Source organism: Manis pentadactyla, chromosome 14 (assembly GCF_030020395.1).
Source record: "Manis pentadactyla isolate mManPen7 chromosome 14, mManPen7.hap1, whole genome shotgun sequence".
NCBI lineage: Eukaryota > Metazoa > Chordata > Mammalia > Pholidota > Manidae > Manis > Manis pentadactyla.
Genome location: NC_080032.1, coordinates 24,512,010 through 24,534,658, shown reverse-complemented (window position 1 = coordinate 24,534,658; position 22,649 = coordinate 24,512,010). Strand labels below are relative to the sequence as shown.

The 22,649-nt window shown below is 43.0% G+C and overlaps 1 protein-coding gene across 1 annotated transcript; it reads left to right on the top strand.

Annotated features, from left to right (window-relative positions):
- Positions 1-1,175: 1,175 nt before the first annotated feature.
- RILPL2 (Rab interacting lysosomal protein like 2) lies at positions 1,176-20,821 on the top strand. The gene is made up of 4 exons (XM_036921986.2): positions 1,176-1,825; positions 10,099-10,250; positions 14,234-14,347; positions 20,275-20,821. The coding sequence occupies exons 1-4, from the start codon at positions 1,496-1,498 to the stop codon at positions 20,303-20,305; spliced, it is 627 nt and encodes a 208-aa protein (XP_036777881.1). The 5' UTR covers positions 1,176-1,495; the 3' UTR covers positions 20,306-20,821.
- Positions 20,822-22,649: the final 1,828 nt, after the last annotated feature.

Here is a 22,649-nt window from a genome sequence, read left to right as displayed (position 1 = left end):
GTATTTTATCTCAGGATTTAATCACTAGGTGTTGTCACATTTGTGATTTATGGATTACTGAGTCCTTGCTCAGAGACTCACTTTGATCATTAGAACACGGACCCTCTGAAAATAGTGTCTGTTTTGTTTGCTTTGCTTTTTGCTTGTTTTATCCTCGTCCATTCTCCATCATTCTCCATTGTGATGCTAGAATCTCGATGGGGAGAAAGTCAGGTGCATCTACCAGAAAGAAAGCTTCCTGGGAAGACAAGCTCCATTGCTGAGTTTTCTGCTTTGGCTATCACAAGCCTTTAGTCAAACCTAAAATAATTGGGTTTGCAATGCACACTGCTAATGTTCTCAGGAATACAAATGCTGTGTATCTGCAGATTACTTTATAATTTTCAAAGCAGACTGATTTTTGTCTTGTTTATTACTCCTCCCACCCCAACCCATGTGCTGAGTGTCTTGCACAAAAGCTCAATGTTTGTTAGGGGAGAGAATGAAAAATATCATTAATCTACAATTACATGAGGAACGTTATGTTTACTAGACTCCCCCCATCACCAAGTCCTCCCCCCACATACCCCATTACAGTCACTGTCCATCAGCATAGTAAGATCCAGCTAACATTTTTTTGAGCGCTTCCTAAGTGCCTTTTGTGACACACATTATCTAAGGACCTCATCTCATACATTCCTGGAGGCAGCCCTTCCACGTAGGGACTGTTACTTGCAGAGAGGAAACTGAGGCTTAGAGGAATTAAGAACTTGCCCAAGCTACAGGGCTCATCAAGCAGAGGAGCCCACGAGTCTGCCAGTTGCACGGAGCGGAGTCTCCATTTTGCTGAGGGTCAGATCCCGCAGGTCCTGGACACAGTTGGCCCTGGAGCTTTGCGCAGCCCAGGCCTTTGGCCTCCAGCGCGCTGCCACCAGCAAACAGCTGTTTGTCTTGCCGCTGGCTTCACAGAAGACCCGAGGCCCGAGGCCCGGGTTTTCCTCCCGCACAATGGAAATTCTATGGCTGCAAAGCTTGAATGAAGACAGGAAAAAGTTGTGGCCTTTTCACCCTCTTTCCCTAACTGGCCTCGGAAAGTCCGCCCCCGTCTCTGTGGAAACCGGCGTGGGTCGCGGCTGCCACAGGCGGAGCCCAGGCCGCTGCCCCTCCCCGGCTTGCAACAGCTCCGCGGGGGCGCAATCACAGTCACCCCGTAACCTCTCCGTTCCTCTTCGCGGCCGCCGCCCCTTTCCGTTGCCCTTTCGCACCCCAAACCACATCCCCACCTCCTACTCGGTCTTCGGCGGGGACGCTGCTCCGGGCGCCGGGGCCTGAGAGCGGCCGCGCGCGGCCCTGCTCCCGGGGCCACCCCTCTGCAGCGCTGTTTGGCTACTTGGGGCCACCCCCCGCCCGGGCAGCCGCGTCCTCCGCCCAGCGGAAAGTTTTGTGTGTGTGGAGGAAGTTGGCTGGGGACGCCGCCGAGAAAGCAGCTCCCGAGGCTGCAGGGGTCTGGGCAGCCATGGAGGAGCCCCCTTTTCGAGAGGAGGAAGGGGAGGAAGAGGAGGAGGGGGACGAGGCTGGGCCGGAGGGGGCTCTGCGGAAGAGCCCCTTCCAGCTGACCGCCGAGGACGTGTATGACATCTCCTACGTGATGGGCCGCGAGCTGATGGCCCTGGGCAGCGACCCCCGGGTGACACAGCTGCAGTTCAAGGTCGTCCGCGTCCTAGAGATGCTGGAGACGCTGGTGAATGAGGGCAACCTGACGCTGGAGGCGCTGCGGATGGAGAGGGACAGCCTCAGGAAGGAGGTGGAGGGGCTGCGGGCTGAGGGCGCTGCGGCCGGTCCGGAGGTGAGTGCGAGGGGTTGGGAAGCGGCGGCCCTGGCAGGGAGGCCCCTTTCCTCTCCTCATCCACCTGGTCATCATTCAGAACATGTCGCTGCGGATGTCCCGTGTTCAGGTTGGTGTCCTATGATGGTTAACACTGAGCACTTGCCAGGTGCGCTGGGCCGTGTGCTATGTTCTAAGCCAGCGACTTCCTGCGTTTTTGACCTAGAGCAGGAGTTCTCAAGCTTTAACTTGAATTGGAATTACCTGGATTGTTCGTGGAAACACAGAGTACCGGGCCCACAGTTTCTGAGTATGGAATGGGACCTGAGAATCCCCATTTCCAACAAGTTCTTTGGTGGTGCTGATGGGTGCTATTGGTGCAGGCATCACACTTTGAGATTCTTCAACCTGGAGTAAGAAGTGAATTTAAACTAAAGAGAAATGAGTGCTTAAGACCACAAAAAGGCACATACAGGAATATTCAAGCAGCTTTATTCATAATTATGCCAAACTGGTACAAATGTAATGGAGGAATGCATTTATTAAACTCTGGGTATAGTCATACAGTGAAATACTAGGCAGCAGTGAAAAAGAACAGTGTGCTGGTATCCACGACTGTGTGGATGACTCTCACAGACCACGCTCACTGAGAGAGAGATGCTGGGCACACAAGAGAGCCTACTGTATGTTTATGTGAAATTGAAGAACAGGCAAAATAATCTTTACTTATAGAAGACAGATTGATGGTAACCCCAGGAGGGGAGAGTGAAGGGAGCAGTAGGGAATTGTGTAGGGAGCTCTCTGGGTGTGGTTACATGGGTATACACATATATTAAAAATAAGCTATAAACTCAAGATTCGAGCATTTTCCTGTATGTTATACCTCCATTTTGCAAGAGTATCTTGTCTATCAGTATCCAGTATTGATGAAACAGAAGTTTCAAGAAACAATTTACCCTAACCCACCCTTCCTGAACATGATACATAGTCCTGCTTTACTATTCTAGTTTTCTAAATTCTTGCTGCAATTCACTAAATTAATGCCATGACTCACTAGTGGGTCTCCAACCACAGTTTAAAAGAAGGGCTGCTCCAAGTGGATCATCATTTAATCTTCACACAATTGTTTTATCCATTTTCAGAAATGAAGACAGAACAATTAGGTAATTTGTATAAGAATTTATGCAAGAGGTGGAGGCAGGATTTGAGTTCAGAGGTGCTATTCTTAACCACTCCATACTAAAATAGACATTTTATTTTATTTGTTGTACTATTTAATGACTGATTGCACTGTGCTGGCTCTTGGGGCCATGGAGGTAAACTAGACTAGGTCCCTCTCCTCATGAGCTCACATCTAGTGGCAACGGCAAGACATACACACCTCCAGAACTAGAATACAAGGTCACAAACTGAGATGTGTGCCATGAAAGGACAGCAAGAACAGGGTCCCTGAAATTCGCAGGGAAGAGGAAAGGTTTTTGCTTGTTTCCCTGGGACACTTTTATTTTGCCTATTCATTTGTCTCATTGACATTTGTATTTGTAGATAAAGCTCTACTTTAGTATCCATCCTATATGAGATTATTTAATTTCATAATTAGTAGTCTGGCTTTTGAGATTCAAGAGTTGTTGAATGACTTGCCCAGCATCACTTAGCTCACATTCTGAGTTCATTTCCTGTCCTCCAACATCAGGGACAAGGAGGAAGTCGCACCACGGGCCATGAACAGTGTGGTCTGCACAGGGGCTGTTTGATTTCCCATATGGGGCCCAGTGGACAAGCTCTATCAGCCAGCAGATGAGATCGCACATTTTCCTCCCAAACTGCAGTCTTAAGAACAGGCATGGGGAAAGGGCAATTAGAATGAATTTTTAGTGCCACTAGACAGTTCATAAAAATATGCTACTTTTTTCTTTTTAAAAAATCATTTTAATTGTAAAGTACACATAAAATTTACCCCCTTAACCATTTTTAAGTGCACAGTAGAGTGGCATTAAGTGAATTTCCGTTGTTGTGCAACACCACCACCATTCTTTCCAGTACTCTTTTCATCTTGCAAAACTGAAACTTCGTCCCCATTAAACACTAACTTCCTCTCCCACTTCCCCCCAACCTTTGGTAACTACAGTTCTGTTTTCTATCTCTGTGAATTTGCCTATTCTAGGCACTTATATTAGTAGAATCCTACTTGTCCTTTTGTCACTGACTTATTTCACTTAACATAATGTCCTCAAGGTTCACCACATTGTGTTGTTATATCAGAATTTCCTTCCTTCTAAAGGCTGAATAATATTCTATTGTGTGGAGAGACCACATTTTGTTTATCCACTCATCCATGATGGACACTTAGGTTGCCTCCACCCTTTGGCTAGTGTGAATACTCCTGCTCTGAACATGGATGTATAAGTATCTCTTTAAGACACTGGTTTCAATGCTTTTGAGTATATTCAAAAGTAGAATTGATGGATCATATGATAATTACATTTTTAACTTTATAGGGATCTTCCATACAGATTTCCATAGTGACTGCACTATTTTACATCTCTACCGGTAGTGCACAAGAGTTCCAGTTTTTCCACCTACTCACCAACACTTGCTACTTTCTGTTTTGTTTATAGTAGCCATCCTAATGGGTGTGAGGTAGTTCTTTTCCTATTTTAAAACTTTAAATTCAGCTCCCTGACTTCAAGCTCTACTACAAAGCCACAGTAATCAAGACAATTTGGTACTGCCACAAGAACAGACCTATAGACCAATGGAACAGACTAGGGAGCCCAATATAAACCCAAGCATTTGGTCAATTGATATATGATAAAGGAGCCATGGATATACAATGGGGAAATGAAAGCCTCTTCAACAACTGGTGTTAGCAAAACTGGACAGCTACATGCAAGAAAATGAAACATACACAAAAGTAAACTCGAAATGGATCAAAGACCTGAATGTAAGTCATGAAACCATAAAACTCTTAGAAGAAAACACAGGCAAAAATCTCTTGAATATAAACATGAGCAACTTTTGCCTCAACACTTCTCCTCGGGCAAGGGGAACAAAATAAAAAATGAACAAATGGGACTACATCATGCTAAAAAACTTCTGTACAGCAAAGGACACCATCAGCAGAACAAAAAGGCATCCTACAGTATGGGAGAATATATTTGTAAATGATATATCTGACAAGGTGTTAACATCCAAATTACATAAATAACTTACACGCCTCAACACCCGAAAAGCAAATAACCCTATTTAAAAATGGGCAGAGGATGTGAACAGACACTTATCCAAAGAAGAAATTCAGATGGCCAACAGGCACATGAAAAGATGCTCCACATCGCTAATCATCAGGGGAATGCAAATTAAAACCACAATGAGATACCACCTCACACCAGTTAGGATGGCCAACATAGAAAAGACTAGGAACAACAAATGCTGGCAAGGATGTGGAGAAAGGGGAACCCTCCTACACTTCTGGTGGGAATGTAAGCTAGTTCACCCATTGTGGAAAGCAATATGGAGGTTCCTCAAAAAACTCAAAATAGAAATACCATTTGACCCGGAAATTCCACTCCTAGGAATTTACCCTAAGAATTCAGCAGCCCAGTTTGAAAAAGACATATGCACCCCTATGTTTATCACAGCACTATTTACAATAGCCAAGATGTGGGAGCAACCTAAGTGTCCATCAGTAGATGAATGGATAAAGAAGAGGTGGTACATATGCATAATGGAATATTATTCAGCCATAAGAAAGAAACAAATCCTACAATTTGCAATAACGGTGGATGGAGCTAGAGGTTATTATGCTCAGTGAAACAAGTCAGGCAGAGAAAGACAAATACCAAATGATTTCCCTCATCTGTGGAGTGTAACAATGAAGCAAAACTGAAGGAACAAAACAGCAGCAGACTCACAGACTCCAGGAAGGGACTAGTGGTTACCAAAGGGGAGGGGTGGGGGAGGAATGGTGGAGGGGGAGGGAGAAGGGGATTGTGGTGAGGTATCATGATTGGTGCACATGGTGTGTGTGGGGTCACGGGGAAGACAGTGTAGTTCAGGGAAGAAAAATAGGGACTCTGTGGCATCTTAACTACACTGATGGACAGTGACGGCAATGGTGTATGGGGAGCGACTCAATAATAAGGGTGAGTATAATAACCACATTGTTTTTCTTGTGAAACTTTCACAAGAGTGTATATCAATGATACCTTAATAAAAAAATAACAAAAAGTTATAAAATCTTTAAAAAATTTTTTAATTCAAAATTCAAAAGGTACAAAAGTGTTTGCTGTGAAAAATCTCCTTCCCCACCTCTCTCCTCCCCTAGCCGCCCACTTTCTCTCCCTGGAAAAACTAGAATGATCAGATTCTTGTGTGTCCTTCCAGAGATACTTTCTTTATGCAAACATGAGCAGATATGAATATATTTTCCCATTTTGTACACAGCATGAAAGTTTACTAAATCAGAATATAAAAAACTTCCTCTGAGGGATAAGGGCGGGGAAAAAGAAAGGGGGCATTATGATTAGCATGTATAATGTAGGGGGGGCATGGGGAGGGCTATACAACACAGTGAAGACAAGTAGTGATTCTATAGCATCTTACTACACTGCTGGACAGTGACTGTAATGGGGTGTGTGTGGGGGACTTGGTGAAGGGCTGAGCCTAGTAAACATAATGTTCTTCATGTAATTGTAGATTAATGATAACAAAATAAAAAAAAAAAACGTCATCTTTTAATGGCTTTTGAAAACTGTCATTGTGTAGTATTACCAGTTGTTCAACCTTGAATATTCTAAACTTGGTGTTCTTGGAACCTCCCAGGGTGATCATGATTCTAATCCAAGAGAATTTTCATGGGGGAAAAAATTATATTTTTATTTTCACAACTTCCAACTGAAGTGTATCACTTTTTTCAACTTTGAACATAGACGACAAACCACAGGAATGTTAACAATCCCTGTGATAATCATCACAGATATTTTCATATCACAGTGTAGTACATATCTCAAAATTTTGTTGCTGTTCAGTATTTTATCAGACCTGTGGCTAGATCATGTTGTTTAATAAAGAAGCAAGTATATTAATTATAACTTTGTTTTTAGAAGGTTTTGATGAGTATATGTTTTTCTCCTTACCTGGTTTCCTTATAATCCTATGGCTTTTCTTTTATATATTTAAAAACCTTGATCTGAGAAAGAATCCACTTGGGCTTTACCAGGCTTCCAGAAGGGTCCATGGCACAAAAATATTAAGAATCTCTGCTTTAACCAATCTCTTATCACAAGACATTTATCTTCCAATCCTTTGCTGTTTGCACAAGCAACAATGCATAACCCTGACATATGCCATTGGGCCCCTGCAGGAGAGTATCTAGAGGAAATGGGTTCCCTGGGTCAAAAGAAAAGTGCATGTGAACTTTGGATAAGTATTACCAGTTACCAAGTTGCACCCCAAATAGGTTGAGGAAATCCCCCTCAGCACTCAGTGAAGTTGCCTGTTTCCCCACAGCCTTCACAACAAATGCACTGATACTTGTCCTTCCCATAGTAGGCATGCAGCCATTATTGCATTTCTCTGTGTAGTGTGTCTTAATTCTCTTTATCGCCTGTAGAATATTCCAGAGTGTAGTCATGCCTGAGTTTATTTAACTTCTTTTTTTTGGGGGGTATGACCAATATACAATTACATGACCAACATTGTGGTTACTAGATTTCCCCCATTATCAAGTCCGCATCACATACCCCATTACAGTCACTGTTCATCAGCATAGTAAGATGCTATGGAATCACTACTTGTCTTCTCTGTGTTGTACTGCCTTCCCTGTGCACCCCCCTCAACATTATGTGTGCTAATCATAATGCCTTTTTTCCCCCTTATCCCTCCCTTCCCACCCATCCTCCCCAGTCCCTTTCCCTTTGGTAACTGTTAGTCCATTCTTGGGTTCTGTGATTCTGCTGCCGTTTTGTTCCTTCAGTTTTTTCTTTGTTTTTATACTCCACAGATGAGTGAAATCATTTGATACTTGTCTTTCCCTGCCTGGCCTATTTCATTGAGCATAATACCCTCTAGCTCCATCCATGTTGTTGCAAATGGTAGGATTTGTTTTCTTCTTATAGCTGAATAATATTCCATTGTGTATATGTACCACATCTTCTTTATCCATTCATCTACTGATGGACACTTAGGTTGCTTCCATTTCTGGCTATTGTAAATAGTGCTGTGATGAACATAGGGGTGCATAAGTCTTTTTCAAACTGGGCTGCTGAATTCTTAGGGTAAATTCCTAGGAGTGGAATTCCCGGGTCAAATGGTATTTCTATTTTGAGTTTTTTGAGGAAACTCCATACTGCTTTCCATAATGGTTGAACTAGTTTACATTCCCACCAGCAGTGTAGGAGGGTTCCCCTTTCTCCACATCCTTGCCAGCATTTGTTGTTGTTTGTCTTTTGGATGTTGGCCATCCTAACTGGTGTGAGGTGATATCTCATTGTGGTTTTAATTTGCATTTCTCTGATGATTAGCGATGTGGGGCATCTTTTCATGTGCCTGTTGGCCATCTGAATTTCTTCTTTGGATAAGTGTCTGTTCAGATCCTCTGCCCATTTTTAATTGGATTATTTGCTCTTTATTTGTTGAGGTGCATGAGCTCATTGTATATTTTAGATGTCAACCCTTTATCGAATATGTCATATATGAATATATTCTCCCATACTGTAGGATACCTTTTTGTTCTACTGATGGTGTCCTTTGCTGTACAGAAGCTTTTTATTTTGATATAGTCCCATTTGTTCATTTTTGCTTTTGTATTTTACTTATTTTTATGGACATTTAAATGGACATTAATTAACTTCTATTAATGGACATTTTGGCTGTTTTCAAATGTTTGCTTTAACTTCAGTTTGAAAAAATTTCAAGGCTATGGAAGAGTTGCAAGATATGTACAATGAACACCTGTATATCTTTCATCTTGATTCAAGTGTTGTATTCAGGCATGTTCAATGTATTTTCAGATATACACTAAAATATTTATATACACATATACATATATGTATATTCACCTATACAAAAATTATATTTATGTATATATGTCATTAATTCACTCATAGTTTTGTTCAGTTATTTGAGCAGACATTGTTAGTTACAGGATTAGTAAAAGATTAGGATCCTTTACCCTAAATACTTCAGTGTGTATCTCCTAAGACATACTCTTACAAAACTATAATAAATGAACAAATTTGGGGGAAAAAGTTGATAGAATATTAGGATCTAATGTTACCATCCTTATTCAACATTCACAATAATGTCTCCTTCATAGTATTTTTTTTTTCTGATGTAGGGTCTAGTCCAGGGTTATACAATACCTCCAGTGGACATACCTCTTTAATTACTTTTAATCTGAAACAGTTCCTCAGCTTTTCCTTATCTTTCATGACCTTGACATTAAAAAAAATTTTTTTTATTGAGGTATAGTTGATATACATCATTGGTTTTAATTATACAACGGTGATTCAACAGTCATATGTATTATTAAATCCTTGCCCCAACTAGTGTAGTTACTATTGTCAGCAAAGAAAGATGTTGCAGAACTATTGACTGTAACCTTGTCATTTTTAAAGATTATGTATCATTTGGTTTGTAGAATATCCTTCAATTTGAGTTTGTTCTGGTTTTGCTTCATGATTAGATTCAAGTAAACTTTGCAGAAAAAATTTGAAACTTTGTAAAATAACCTGTTGCCTAAAACACTTTCACCTAAAAATTTTAATCTGTTAATTAGTCTTGCCTGAATCAATGATTGCCAAGGATGAGTTTTTTAACTATATCAACCTCTACACTTATTAAATGGCATTCTGCTGTAGGGTACAGATTCTCCCCACTATCTCCTGTATTAGAGTTCTCCAGGGAAACAGAATAGGAAATATAGATTAAAATATAGATATAAGAGGATATTTATTATGGGAACTGGCTCAAGTGGATATGGAGGCAGAGAAGTCCCACAATCTGCCTCCAGCAAGCTGAAGAGCCAGGAAAACCAGTGGTGTAATTCAGTTCAAGTTGGAAGGCCTGTCTTGTACTCTCCCTGTTCCAGCCCTGGAATCGGCCAGCCCAGGGAGCCCTGGTTCTTTTCTTGGAGAATGGTCTTAGAACCTTTCCTTCCTTACCATCAACCACATACTTCCAATGGGTAACATCTCATAGGGTCCCTGAGAGTAGCAAAACAAGAGGACTTTCCTTTCTGGGATGGACAGTCCATCCTCAGGAGGAAAACTGTATAAGTGGTGTCTTTTCTACAGGTGAACCTGGGACCAGACAAAATGGTGATTGACCTGAGAGATCCCAACCGACCACGCTTCACCCTGCAGGAGCTGAGGGATGTGCTGCAGGAGCGCAACAAACTCAAGTCTCAGCTGCTGGTGGTGCAGGAAGAGCTGCAGTGCTATAAGAGGTGGGGCTCCTGCATTGAGACCTAGGTCCTGCCTGGAATTCCTCCACATGTTGCATATTTGTTCTTACGTTCATTCAATGACTGTACACCAGGCACTATTCCTGGCACTGGGGAAATAGCAGTGAACAAGAGGAAGTCTATGATTGTCTAGGGGAAGAGAGGCAATCAACAGGAGGCCTGGAATGAACATGCAGGATAATGGGAGTGAACACTCTAAAGAACGTAAAACAATGTGACATGATGGAGCAAAGCACGGAGGGAGACGAGAAGGGGCCTGTTTTAGATGGGGACGTCAGGGGAGACCCCTTTGAGGTGAATGACAAGCAGCCTCCAACCCGGTAAAGATTTGGTAGGGCAGAAATGGAGCTAGAATTGTAAAGACCTTGAGATGGGAACCTGCTTGGCCAATTTGAGACCTGACTTGGCGGAACTGGGAATGCAGGATAGAGGACGGTCGAGAAAAGAGTGGGCAGGATGCCTTGTTGGCTGCGGGAAAGAGTGCTAATTCTAATAAGAGTCATGAGAATCATTGGAAAGTTTTAACCAAGGGAATGACAAGATCTGATGTACTATTTTAGAAGACAATGTGGTGGTTTTGATAACTGAACTATTTAGTTATGTAAGAGAATATCCTTGTTCCCTGGAAATACACGCTGAAGTATTTAGGGGTAAGTTGGAAACTTACTCTCAAGTGGTTCAGAAGATGATGGATGGATGGATGGAAGGGTGGGTAGGTGGGCAGATACATAGATAATCAATTGGGGGATCAGGGTAAGTATATGGGAAGTCTTTGTACTGATCTTACAACTTTTCTGTAAGTTTGAAATTATATAAAAATGAAAAGTTACAAAAAATCACAATAATGTGTGTAGGGAAGGATTGTAGGAAAAGCAAGGGAGAAAATAAGGAGGCTGTTGACATAATCAGATTTGGACTTTGCTTTTTCATCTGCACCACTGTTTCCCAGAATGTTTTCCTTCACACAGGTATTTCTTGAAAGGTGGTCTCTGAGGTCAAATAACTCTGGGAAATACTGAGTTAAGCAAACAGATTTCCTTACAGGCAAAAGAAAGAAAGACCAAGGAAATAAGCACACAGTGCCAGCTAATATTTATCAATACTAACCATGTGCCAGATACTCTGCTAAGTGTATCCCAGGCATCATTTCAATTAGTGTTCACAGCAAGCCTGTAAGTTAAAGCAGTGTTATCCCCAAGATCAAGGTCTGGAGAGGTCAGGTACCTTCTTGAAGTCTCCTGGCTGCTGGTGGCAACAGTGAGACATGACCTCAGCCAGCCTGGCATCAGAGCCTGTGCTTTTTAATTATCATGGCCTGTTGAGATTCTGAAAATTTGGAATTAAGGATATACCCTGGTTCAAAACAAAACAAAACAAAAGTCCAGGTGATATTATTATTCAAATTGGTTCAATGTCACATAATTAAGAGAGCGGCAGTACAATTAAACTCTTCTAGGAAGCCAGATCCAAAAGGGCCGAATTCGGCCAACAGCAATTTAATTGTCTTCGTTTCTGCCGAGGCTGAAATGATGTTAACGGAAAGACCTGACTTCCTCTCAGTTAAGTACTTCAGACACAGGTGGTTAACAGCAGGAACTGCCAAACTGCTGGTGCTGTGAGCAGCTTGTTAGTGAATAAAGCAACACACTATTTCCAGTTTTGAGTTCCCAGAGAATAGCAGATGTGCACTGACCAGCTGATATAGGCCCATGGACAGCAAGGATTCTGTTCAGTTGCTTGTGTTCTCTGGAGAAACCAGCATGTCAGCTGAGGTGTTCTCTTAGCAACTATACCAATTTGGAGGCCCAAACTCATACTAATGACAGTTTTTAATTAAAGGCAGATGTAGTAGGCTGTTTCCAAAATGGCTACAACAATTTTCCAATCCTGCACGCCTTTTGCAATGAGACTTTTCCACTCCTCTCCTCAAGAGATAAGAGTCCCTGTTCCCTCCCCATGAGTCTGGGTGGCCCTATGACTTGCTCTGACCAGTGGAATGTGCTGGAAGTGACACTGTTTGGATTTTAGGTCAGAGGAGTCCTCTTTCTCAAAGAGGCCTTGCAGCCTCCATTTTTGTGTCTTGGGATGCTGCCTTGAGACCACCATGCTCTGAGGAAGCTCAAGGTAGTCACAGGGAGAGGTTCCATGTAGAACAGAGGGGCCCCAGCTGTGCCCAGCCCTCAGCTGATCCACCAACTGAATACAGCCTCCTGAGAACCCCGAACTAGACCAGAAGGAGAATGACCAAGCCAACCATAAGAAATGGAGCATCATGAGAAATCATAAATCATCATTGCTTTAAATCACTACATTTTAGGATGTTATGTAACCATGGATAATGGGAAAAGAGAATTTTTAGATGATGCCTTGTATTAAATAACATTTACATTATTTTAATACATGTATTATGAAAATAGAAGTAATAATATTAAATAATAAGAGCTCACTCTTTGCAAAGGAAAGAGAAGGATGAATTCTGCTCTCTGACACTCACACCTTAAAGAGTGTCTCAGTTCAGACTGCCATAACAAAATACCATAGACTGGGCAGCTTAAACAGTAGAAATTTCTTTTCTCACTATTCTAGAAGCTAGAAGTCCAAGATCAAGTTTCCAGCATGTTTGGTTCTGACTCTTCCTGGCTTACAGACTGCTGGCTTCTTGCTGTGTCCTAACTTGGCGGGGAGAGAGGGGGGTGAGAGGGGGAGTGGGGAAGAGAGAGGGAGAGAGAAGGAGAGAGGGAGGGAGGGAGAAGGAAAGTGTGAGGGGGCTCTCAGAAAGCCTGTGCAAGCCTCAGGTGTCTCTTCTTACAAAGGCAATAATCCCATCATGGGGCCCCCACCCTCATGACCTCATCTAAACCCAACTGTCTTTCAAAGGCCCCATCTCCAGATAACATCATATGGGTGTTAGGGCTTCAACATATGAATTTTCAGGGTGGACACATTCAATCCATAGCAAGAGGGAATTACCATGGTCTTAAATTTGTTGGTAGGTACTGCAACAAAGTACCTAAACACATAGAACAAGCTGTCCTGGGTCATACGTTGAAATGCTTTGTTGTGGTCAGGCTTCTTTTGGGGCCAAATGACAGAAATTCAGTTTAAACTAGCTTAAGCACAAAAGGGAATTTACTGGCCTATATGGCTGGGAAGGATCCTGGAACTGCTCTCAGAAATAAAGAAAAATTGCAACTAAGGCCTCAGGGTTTGGAAACAGGGACTGGGTGCCTATTTCCTCTTTGCTTCTGTTTGTTGGCTTCCTCATTTTGTATCGCAGACACGCCTTCTCTGAGTCCTTGGAAGCATAGCTACTGGCAATCCCAGTTGAGCAGGTGAGAGAGAACAGTTTTCTTCAGGTTCTCTACATCAAGTCCAGGGAATACCCTGGCCCTCTCTTGGTCACCTGTCCTCAATATCTTATCAATCAATGTCAATCTAGTTCTTACCACCATCTGACTTACTATTATATTTTTATTTTACTTATTTGTTTATTGACTATTTCCTTCCCCACTAGAATATGAATTGCATGAGAGAAGACATTTTGCCTGTTTGTTCATAGTACCCTTGTGTAATATGTGCCTTAATAAACATTTGTTGAATGAATGTCAGGTGCCACATATGAATCTCATTTAATCAGTCAATTCTAGGAGATACTTTTGTTATCCTTATTTTTCCAATTAGGAAATCAAGGCTTATGTTAGAAGATTTATTCATGGTCACGTTCCTAGAAAGTGGAGAAGCTTGAAGTACTAGCCAATAGTTAGACAAGAGAAAAGAAGTAAGAGGTATCAATATTGGAAAGGTGGAGGGAAGATTCTCACTGAGTCAGAATCTCTTGGACTCCAGAGCTTTCAATGATAATATTATTAATATACTAATAATTATTAAGACCCTTCACTTTCAGAGCTGCACAGGTAACAGGTCTGCAGTAAAGCAATGCATTCATTTGTCCCCTTTTTTCCCAGTGGCTTGCTTCCACCAAGAGAAGGCCCAGGAGGAAGAAGAGAAAAGGACACTGTGGTTGCCAGGGTCAGCAATGCCAGCAGCAACAAGGAGGAGAGGACCATCATAAGGAAGCTGTAAGTTATCTTGCTGCCCACTGATACCACTAAATAACTGCTGAAGGAAGTATGGGGGGCCAGAGGAGGCTGGCCAGCTATAGGACAGGGAGGTCCTGCCCTCCTGGTGGTGGTGCTACAGCTGATGGGAAAATTCAGTGCTGGTATGTTGTATCTGCCAGGCAGTAGTCTAAGCATGTTTTTTTTTTTAATGTTCATGTATCCATGAATAATATATATATATATATTTTTGAGAGGGCATCTCTCATATTTATTGATCAGATGGTTGTTAACAACAATAAAATTCTGTATAGGGGACTCAAGGCACAATCATTAATCAACCCCAAGCCTAATTCTCAATAGTCTCTTCTGAAGCATAACGATCAAGTTCTTACATGGTGAACAAGTTCTTACATAGTGAATAAGTTCTTACATGGTGAACAGTGCAAGGGCAGTCATCACAGAAACTTTCGGTTTTGATCATGCATCATGAACTATAAACAATCAAGTCAGATATGATTATTCGTTTGATTTTTATACTTGATTTATATGTGAATCCCACATTTCTCCCTTATTATTATTATTATTATTTTTTTTTAAATAAAATGCTGAAGTGGTAAGTAGATGCAAGATAAAGGTAGAAAACATAATTTAGTGCTGTAAGAGGGCAAATGTAGATGTTCAGGTCTGTGCCTATAGACTAAGTATTAATCCAAGCTAGACAAGGGCAACAAAACATCCACGGATGCAGAAGATTTCTCTCAAAACAGGGGGGATAAGGTTCTAAGCCTCACCTCTGTTGATCCCCAATTTCTCACCTGATGGCCCCCCTGCGACTGTGCCTGTCTTAGGTTGTTCCTCCCTTGAGGAATCTTACCCGTCTCTGGCTAACCAGTCATCTTCCGGGGCCATACAGGGAAATGTGAAGTTGGTAAGTGAGAGAGAAGCAATATTCTTTGAAAAGGTTAGCTTTTTACTTCTTTGCAGATTTATGCTCTGTGGCTTCTATGCCCAGCATTTGTCTTGAGGTATCTTTACCACTTGGAAGAATTATGATACTCGGTAATTTTTGATATGAGGCGCAAATTCTACTAAACTAAGCATGTTTTAATTCATGACTCTTCACAATGACCCTGTGAGGTAGGAACTATTATTATTCCCATTTTACAGGTGGTGAAACCGAGAGGTAAAGTAATTTGCCTGAGATAATAAATAGTGAAGTCAGGGGTTGAACCCAAGAATGAACCCAAGAAGTCCAGCTTCTACATTCTACTGCCTCCCTATGATATAATAACCGAAAAATAATATTACAGCAAAAACAAAAAATAACAATAATTATTGGAGTTTAAGGGCCTGATTCATTCATTACCTGTCTTACCTCTAATTTTGAAGGAGCCTGTGTCTTATAGTGTTGGAACATGTAATGCAGTTTCCTTTGAGTACTCACTCCTCTCATGTTTATGTACCTTCGTTAATCCCTGGTTTCTTCGGGTGCTAAGCTTCAGACCAGGGTGGGGTGCTTGTTTAAAATTCACATTCTTAGAAACCAAGGCAATGGTTCTAGGACACAACCCAGAATCTGGATTTTCCACTAATTCCCCAGGCAACGCTGATATGCAGAAACCTTGGATCACACTTCGAGATGCGCCTTCGCAGTTGCCAGGTGTCAGTACAATTAGGCATGCCTTTCCTCCACCCACGCAGAAGCAAACAGCCTGTTGGCCTTGGTTGCTTTGAGAATGTCTGGCCTGGTGACAGCTTACCAGCCCCTCACCTCTTGGATGGAAACTGAGAAACAGCCTCAGTTAGGGGTCTCATACTCAAATGCCTTTAGGGCCAGGTCCTTGATGCGGATGAGTGACGGGGATGTGAGGTGGCATAGGGGGACATTTGCCCCTCAGTCTGTCTGGCTGAGGGACAACAGGCTACCAGAGCTTATAATTCTTGAGAGAAGCCAAGAAACCAGATTTGTTCATAGAATCTGATTTCCAAATGCTGGCAAATAATGTAAATTAAAAGATAAAAACTGTGCGATGCAAATAAAGCCCTGTTGTAGGCTGCATTGCGTCCTTGGCCCTGGGCTGACACTTCACTCTTGCCCCGTTAGCCCCACCTCTGAGGGAGAGCTTCTCTTGGCAGACGGCTGAGGTGACCTTGTTTTCCTGCATTCATTTGGTCATTAGTCAATCAGCAAACCCACCCTGAGTTGATACTGTGTGCCAGCCATTGTGCTGGGAGCTGGGGATACAGCAGTGACTTGATAACAAGGACTCTGCTGGCTCCCATTTCACAGGGAAATATTTTTGAGGGGTCAGAGATTCTGGGTTACCTTCCAGAGCAGGTTTCAGATACCTTTGTTTCAAGAAGAGAAGACAATTTTTTTTTCCCCTTTTTGACCTCAGGAATAGAAGGTTGAGTTATTGAGTCTCAGCTCATGGCACACAATCTCCATTGTGGGCACAAGATCCCTTTCTTCCTGGTTTTTCTTTCTTTCTTTTTTGTCCCCGTCCCCCATTCCCATTCTGCTGTCCAGCTCCCCTCCTGCCAGCCATATTCATATGGTATTCAACTTGAAATCAATATAATATTATGTATAAACTATAGTTCATTTAATCATAATAATCATAATCATAATAATGTGTTATTCAGTGTGTTCTAGAAACTGTATATTGTCTTGTGTGGATGTATTTTCTGTACATAACTGATGATGAATACCTCATTCGGTTTCCTAGTTTTTTTTCCCCACTAATCACTGTTGTTTTTCTTTTTTATTATACACTTATTTAAAAATTTTGATAATATATTTTATTAACCCAACATATCCAGAATATTGTCATTTCAACATGTGATCACTATAAAATATTATTAATGAGGTATTTTACATTCTTTTTAAAAAAATAGTAAACCCTTAAAATCTGGTGTATATACAGTCACAGCCCATTTCAGTTAAGACTAGCCATGTTTCAAGGGTTCAAAAGCTATGTGTAGCTAGTGGCCACCTTATTGGACAGCACTGCTTTAGCCCACACATGGTTAGATCCTTTAGGCTTGGAAAACTGAGTTCAAATGATTTTTTTTAAACATGATAAAATATGCATAACATTAAACTTACTGTTTAGCCATTTTTAAGTGTATAATTCAGCCACATTAAGCACATTCATGATGCTGTGCAGCCATTACCACTATCCTTTCCAGAACTTTTCCATCATCCCACCCTGAAATTCTGTGCCCATTAAATACTAACTCCCAGTGGTGGAATCCCCGAGTGCTTTGGCAATCCCCCTCTGTAAACAATGCTGCAATGAATATTCTGTGCTTATTCATGTCTTCTCATGGACTTAATGTGTGAATTTCCAGGGGTATACACCAGGAGTGAAATTTCAGGCCATGGGTCTGTCAGTCAAGGGTCCTGGTATTCAGAAACATGGGGCACATTCAAAAGGAGTGACTGAAAAGACTTCAGAAGGGACATCTTACAGATGTGTGACCAGGGTTAAGGAACTAGCAAGGGATGGAGAAGCACCCTAGAACAACACCAGAGGGGTGACGGAGGGAGGGAGCAGTAAGGGGAGAGGGGCCAGGCAAGAGTGTGGCCTTCAGGAACACAGCAGCTAGTGAACTGAGGCCTGGCAGGGAGGGAGCAGGGACCTAAATACCCCCACCTCTCTCTCCTTCCACCCTTCCCAGCTTTTGCTGTTGCCTTCCATTGGCTGAGCCCAGCCAGAAGCTAGAGGACAAGGGAGCTTGTTACTAAAAGCCACGGAGGTCAGCCTCCTGGGGCAGAGAGCAGGAGAGGGGCAAGGGGATGGATTTGCAGGGCAGACAGCCCGTAGACTGTGGTATTACTAGAATTTCTAGGATGGCTTTATGAAAACCGCTTTGCCAAACAAGACCACCTGAAACCAAATTCATTAATTCCTTCCACAAATGTTTATTGGGGCCTACCATGTGCAGCCATTGTTTTAGGTGCTGGCAATTCAGGGAACCAGATGAAGGCCCTGCCCTCACAGTGCTTATGTTCTAGGAGAGGGAGTCAGGGAGTGAACCAGTAAGGAATGTATTAACAGGACAGTTTCAGATAGCCGTAAGTGCTGTGGAGACCATAATAGGGTGCTGAGAGAGAGGTTGACTGGGGCTACTTTACATATGGGGAGTCCTGGAAGGCCTCCATGAGGAGGTGACATTCAGATGAGCCCTGAAAGACCATAAGGGCCTGAGGAAAGAGCATTCCTGGCAGAGGGAACAGCCGATATAAAGGCCTGAGGCAGGAGAGAGCTTGGGAGCAGAGACCATGGTGGCTGGAGCAGTAGAGAGAGTGGAGGAGAGGTCAGAGAGGCCCAGGGGTCTGGTCACTCAGGGCTGGTGGGTCCTAGTGAGAACTCTGGCCTTCATTCTAAATGCCCTGGGGAGACTTCAGAGGGTTTTAAGCTGGGGAGTAACATGACCATATTTCCATGTAAAAGCTCACTCTGGCTGCTTTGTGATTTGGGGCTGGTGGGGACAGAGTCAAAGCAGGGCCAAGGGGAGTGTTTCTTGTCCAAGGAAGGGTCCCCTGAGGTGAGAGTGTATGAGAGCATCTCCACCGGACTCAGTGTGTTGACTTAGGAAGTGTTTAGCATTTTCATTGGTTGAGTATCCCATTGTAACAGGCTCCCAGAAGACATTAAACCACTGGTTTCTTTCTGCCCTTTCTAGCAGAGTTCTTTCTGTGACTTAAGAGTTTGAGCCTGACATGGCAAAAATAAAATGTTTGTGTGATGCGTGAGCTGCTTTGAGAGCATATGTTTAATGAGCGTGATGCCACATTTTCATGGTCAGAGAAGCTTCTTGGGCTAATGGAATGAATGAATGACTTTCTGAAGTAGATCATGCTAAGACGACTTTATTCTGAGGACAGTGGGGAGCGTGGAAGGGTTTAAGCTGCGGAATGACTTAGCTCTGCACTGTGATGCGGTCATGCTGGCTGCTGTGTGAGTGGATTGTAGAGGTGGCGGGAAGGCTGTCCTGCTCATCCTATGGGCTCACACTCCGGGGTGGCAGTATAGGTGAGACATGGGATTAGGAACACATTTGAAGCATGATGACTGAAATACAGCAGAAGGGGAAGGAATTGAGAACAACCCCCAGTGTCCTGGCAGGAGTGACTGGGCAGAGGATGATCACCTCCCAAGATGGGGATCTGGGGGCTGGGGGTAGCAGCACTGGTTCAGGAGAGAAGGCTGAGCCCTCACGCCTGTGTCCGAATGCTAGTCAAGGGCTTGCCAGAGCCATGGCTGCAAGTGGTGCCAGGGGTTTGTCTTTGATAAGATGCAAGAGCCTATATCCCTCCACTGACTTTTCAGCCCCCCAGCCATCTTTGCATCTTGCTCAAAGATGGAAATAGTATTGAGATTGTACTTTGTGATCAACCCCAGATATCATTCTTCCTTTTCAAAATTTTGCCTGTGAGGGGGAAAAACAGAAAATTTAGAATTCATATTGCAATATTCAAACCTTCATATATTTTATCGAAGAACTTACATATTAATCTTTCTTCATTGTAAAGATCTGTTTTTAACTGTAAGTAAAATTGAGAAATTATTGTTTCCTCTACAATAAAACACCCTGGAGGGAAAAAAATGGTGTGGGGCACCACCTTTCAACATAGCACAGTAGTTAAGGCAGTGCTGGGTCCAATTCCTGACTCCACAACATATTGTGTGACCTTGGGTCTGTAACTTAACCCTGCCAATTTGCCCATCTATAAAATGGGGACATTGATGGCTCTTACCTCAAGTTGTATCAAGTGTGAAATGAGCTAACAGATGGAAAGCTCCTGAACAGTACCTGCCCCTAATGAGTCTGAGTAATGTTTGAGACAATGGCCTTCAAGAGCTGCTTAACAGATTTTGCAGGGGACTGTCTCATTCTCTTTGTTCCCTCTGACATCTCTCTCTCTCTCCACCCAGGTTTTCTTTCCGATCAGGGAAGCAGCCATAGGTCTCAGGCCAATTTAGGCAGTGGTTCTCAGACTTGAGAAGACAACTCACCAAGACTTCCAGAGCCGTCTCTCAGGGTCCGTACACACAGTGCCTGCTCATCTGCCCCCACTGAAACCATTTGAGGAGGAAGAAGGTGAGGTTGTCTCATGATCACTTTCACCCTGGCTGCAGAACTGGATGCCCTCTGAGGGCTTGGCCAGAGCAGGTGAAGTAGCACAAAGAAATCAAGGAAGCAGAGGGAAAGCACAGTAGGGCCCACCACCTGCCCCACTTCAGCAGTCCAGAGGGGCCTCCAGCATGCAGATATATATTCTCCTCATCTGGTCCCACACATAACATCTTTACCGCATAGCAGCAAAATATATCAGCCCAAAGAGGGAGGGGTAAGAGGACACAGGAAATGTGGCATTGACATTCCAGTGCTGATTTCACTGATATTTAGTGAATATCTCATCTATTTGCTAACATGACTTTATGTGATTTTGTATTAAAGTAAAATGACTTTTACACTTTATGTAAGTTTTTTAGAGTGATCTGTTAGGCACCTGTATAGGTATCTTAACCTTTCAGAATCTGGATTTCCAAATCTATAAGCTGTATGTATACGTGTAGAAGTGTTAACATATATATATATATATATATATATATATGTGTGTGTGTGTGTGTGTGTGTGTGTGTATATACACACACACACATACATGGTAGTGTGTGTGTATATATATATATATATATAGATATAGAGATATATATATATATATCATCCTGGGAACCTGTCTTAGTAAAAAACACTCACTTACTGAATGTGTGTCACCTGCTACATGGATCATCCCATTTATTCCTGTGACAACTCTGGGAGATGGGGGCTGGTATTCATCCCCCAGTTTCAGATTTGGAAATCCAGACTCAGCAAGGTTAAAGCATCTTACACAAGGTCATGCAGGTAGGCAGCAGCTACCTAGGATGCAAACGCAGGCCTGATTCTGAGACCTGGGTTCTTATCGGTGAGGCTGTATGTGCCCCAGTTCTCCAAAAAGTGCTGCATGAATAAGGAACACGGTTCCTTGCCCCCCTTGCTGCCACCATGTTAGGTACCTTCCATGCACTGTCCTACTATACCCCCATGGGATGGGCCTTGTTAGTCCCGTGGTGCACCCAAGGTTACAGCAGGGGGTACTAGGAAACTTGTCCAAGGCCCCTATTCCAAAGTGATAGAAGTAGGACTTGAACCCAGGTGCAAACTCCACATCCCAGGCTTCGGCCACTCTGCCTCCCAAAAAAAGTCAGCAACGTTTAAGAATCTGGTCCAGAAAACCACCTTGACTGTCTTAGCTCAGAGGCTTCTGATTCCTGACCCCATATGACACTGCAGCCCTCACTGGGAGCTTCCCTCTTAAAAGGTATGGGAGGGGAAAGATTTCTGCACCTGGGAGGTGAGAGCCAACTCAGAAACAAATCCATGACTCCTGACTGCAGCACCATGTACACCCTGGGGTGCAGGAGCACACGACAGAGTTGGGTTGGGCTGTGTCCTTTGCAGGCCCGCAGAGCAGTGCTGGCCCCTGGGACTGATGTTTGAAGTCCAGCTCTGAGATCCATCCTCCACGGCACCAGCCTAACATCCCAGAGCCCCATGGCAGCTGACCTCCCTACACCTGTGCCATTCTTGCCTGTTTCCTCATCTCCATGCTGTAGGATGACCATCAAGTCTAGAAGCAGACAGATCAATGTGGGTTGCTATCAATAAGCCTCTTATAACATGGATCATTTATTTCCAGACTTAGGAATGCTCACCTCTCTCTCTCCCCCTCGTGGGGATAGATAAGGCAAGAGAACACTCAGAGAAAAATGGCAATTAAAACAGCCCTGGTGGCTGTGTATCCTGAGAGGCTCAAAAAAGTAACAGTAAAGAATGCTCATATTTTACCAACTTTTGGTAAAATCAGACGGTGGGCATTCAGGTAAGTCTTGAGAACGTTTCTCCTGGGGTTGAGACCTGATGTGACCACAGGAAAACAGAGCTCACAGGCACCCCACACATGGGCTTCCATTTACAAACCCAGCATGGGAGGAACAGGCTGAGAAGCAAGTTTTCAAGCCAGATTTTGGAAGGCATGAGGAGTGGTTGCTGTAGTAATTGTCTTTAAAAAATAAATAAATACAACTATATATCAGAGCTTGGAGGCACTTGTCTGTCAGCCTTGGGCACTTGTGAACAGTGAATGGTAGAAACAGCTCACATTTTTAATCCTAATAATAATAGGTAACAGTAATTACTGAGGGTTACTGTATGTAAGGTACTACTCCAAGTGCTTTTTAGGTACAAACCCATTTAATCCTATCAC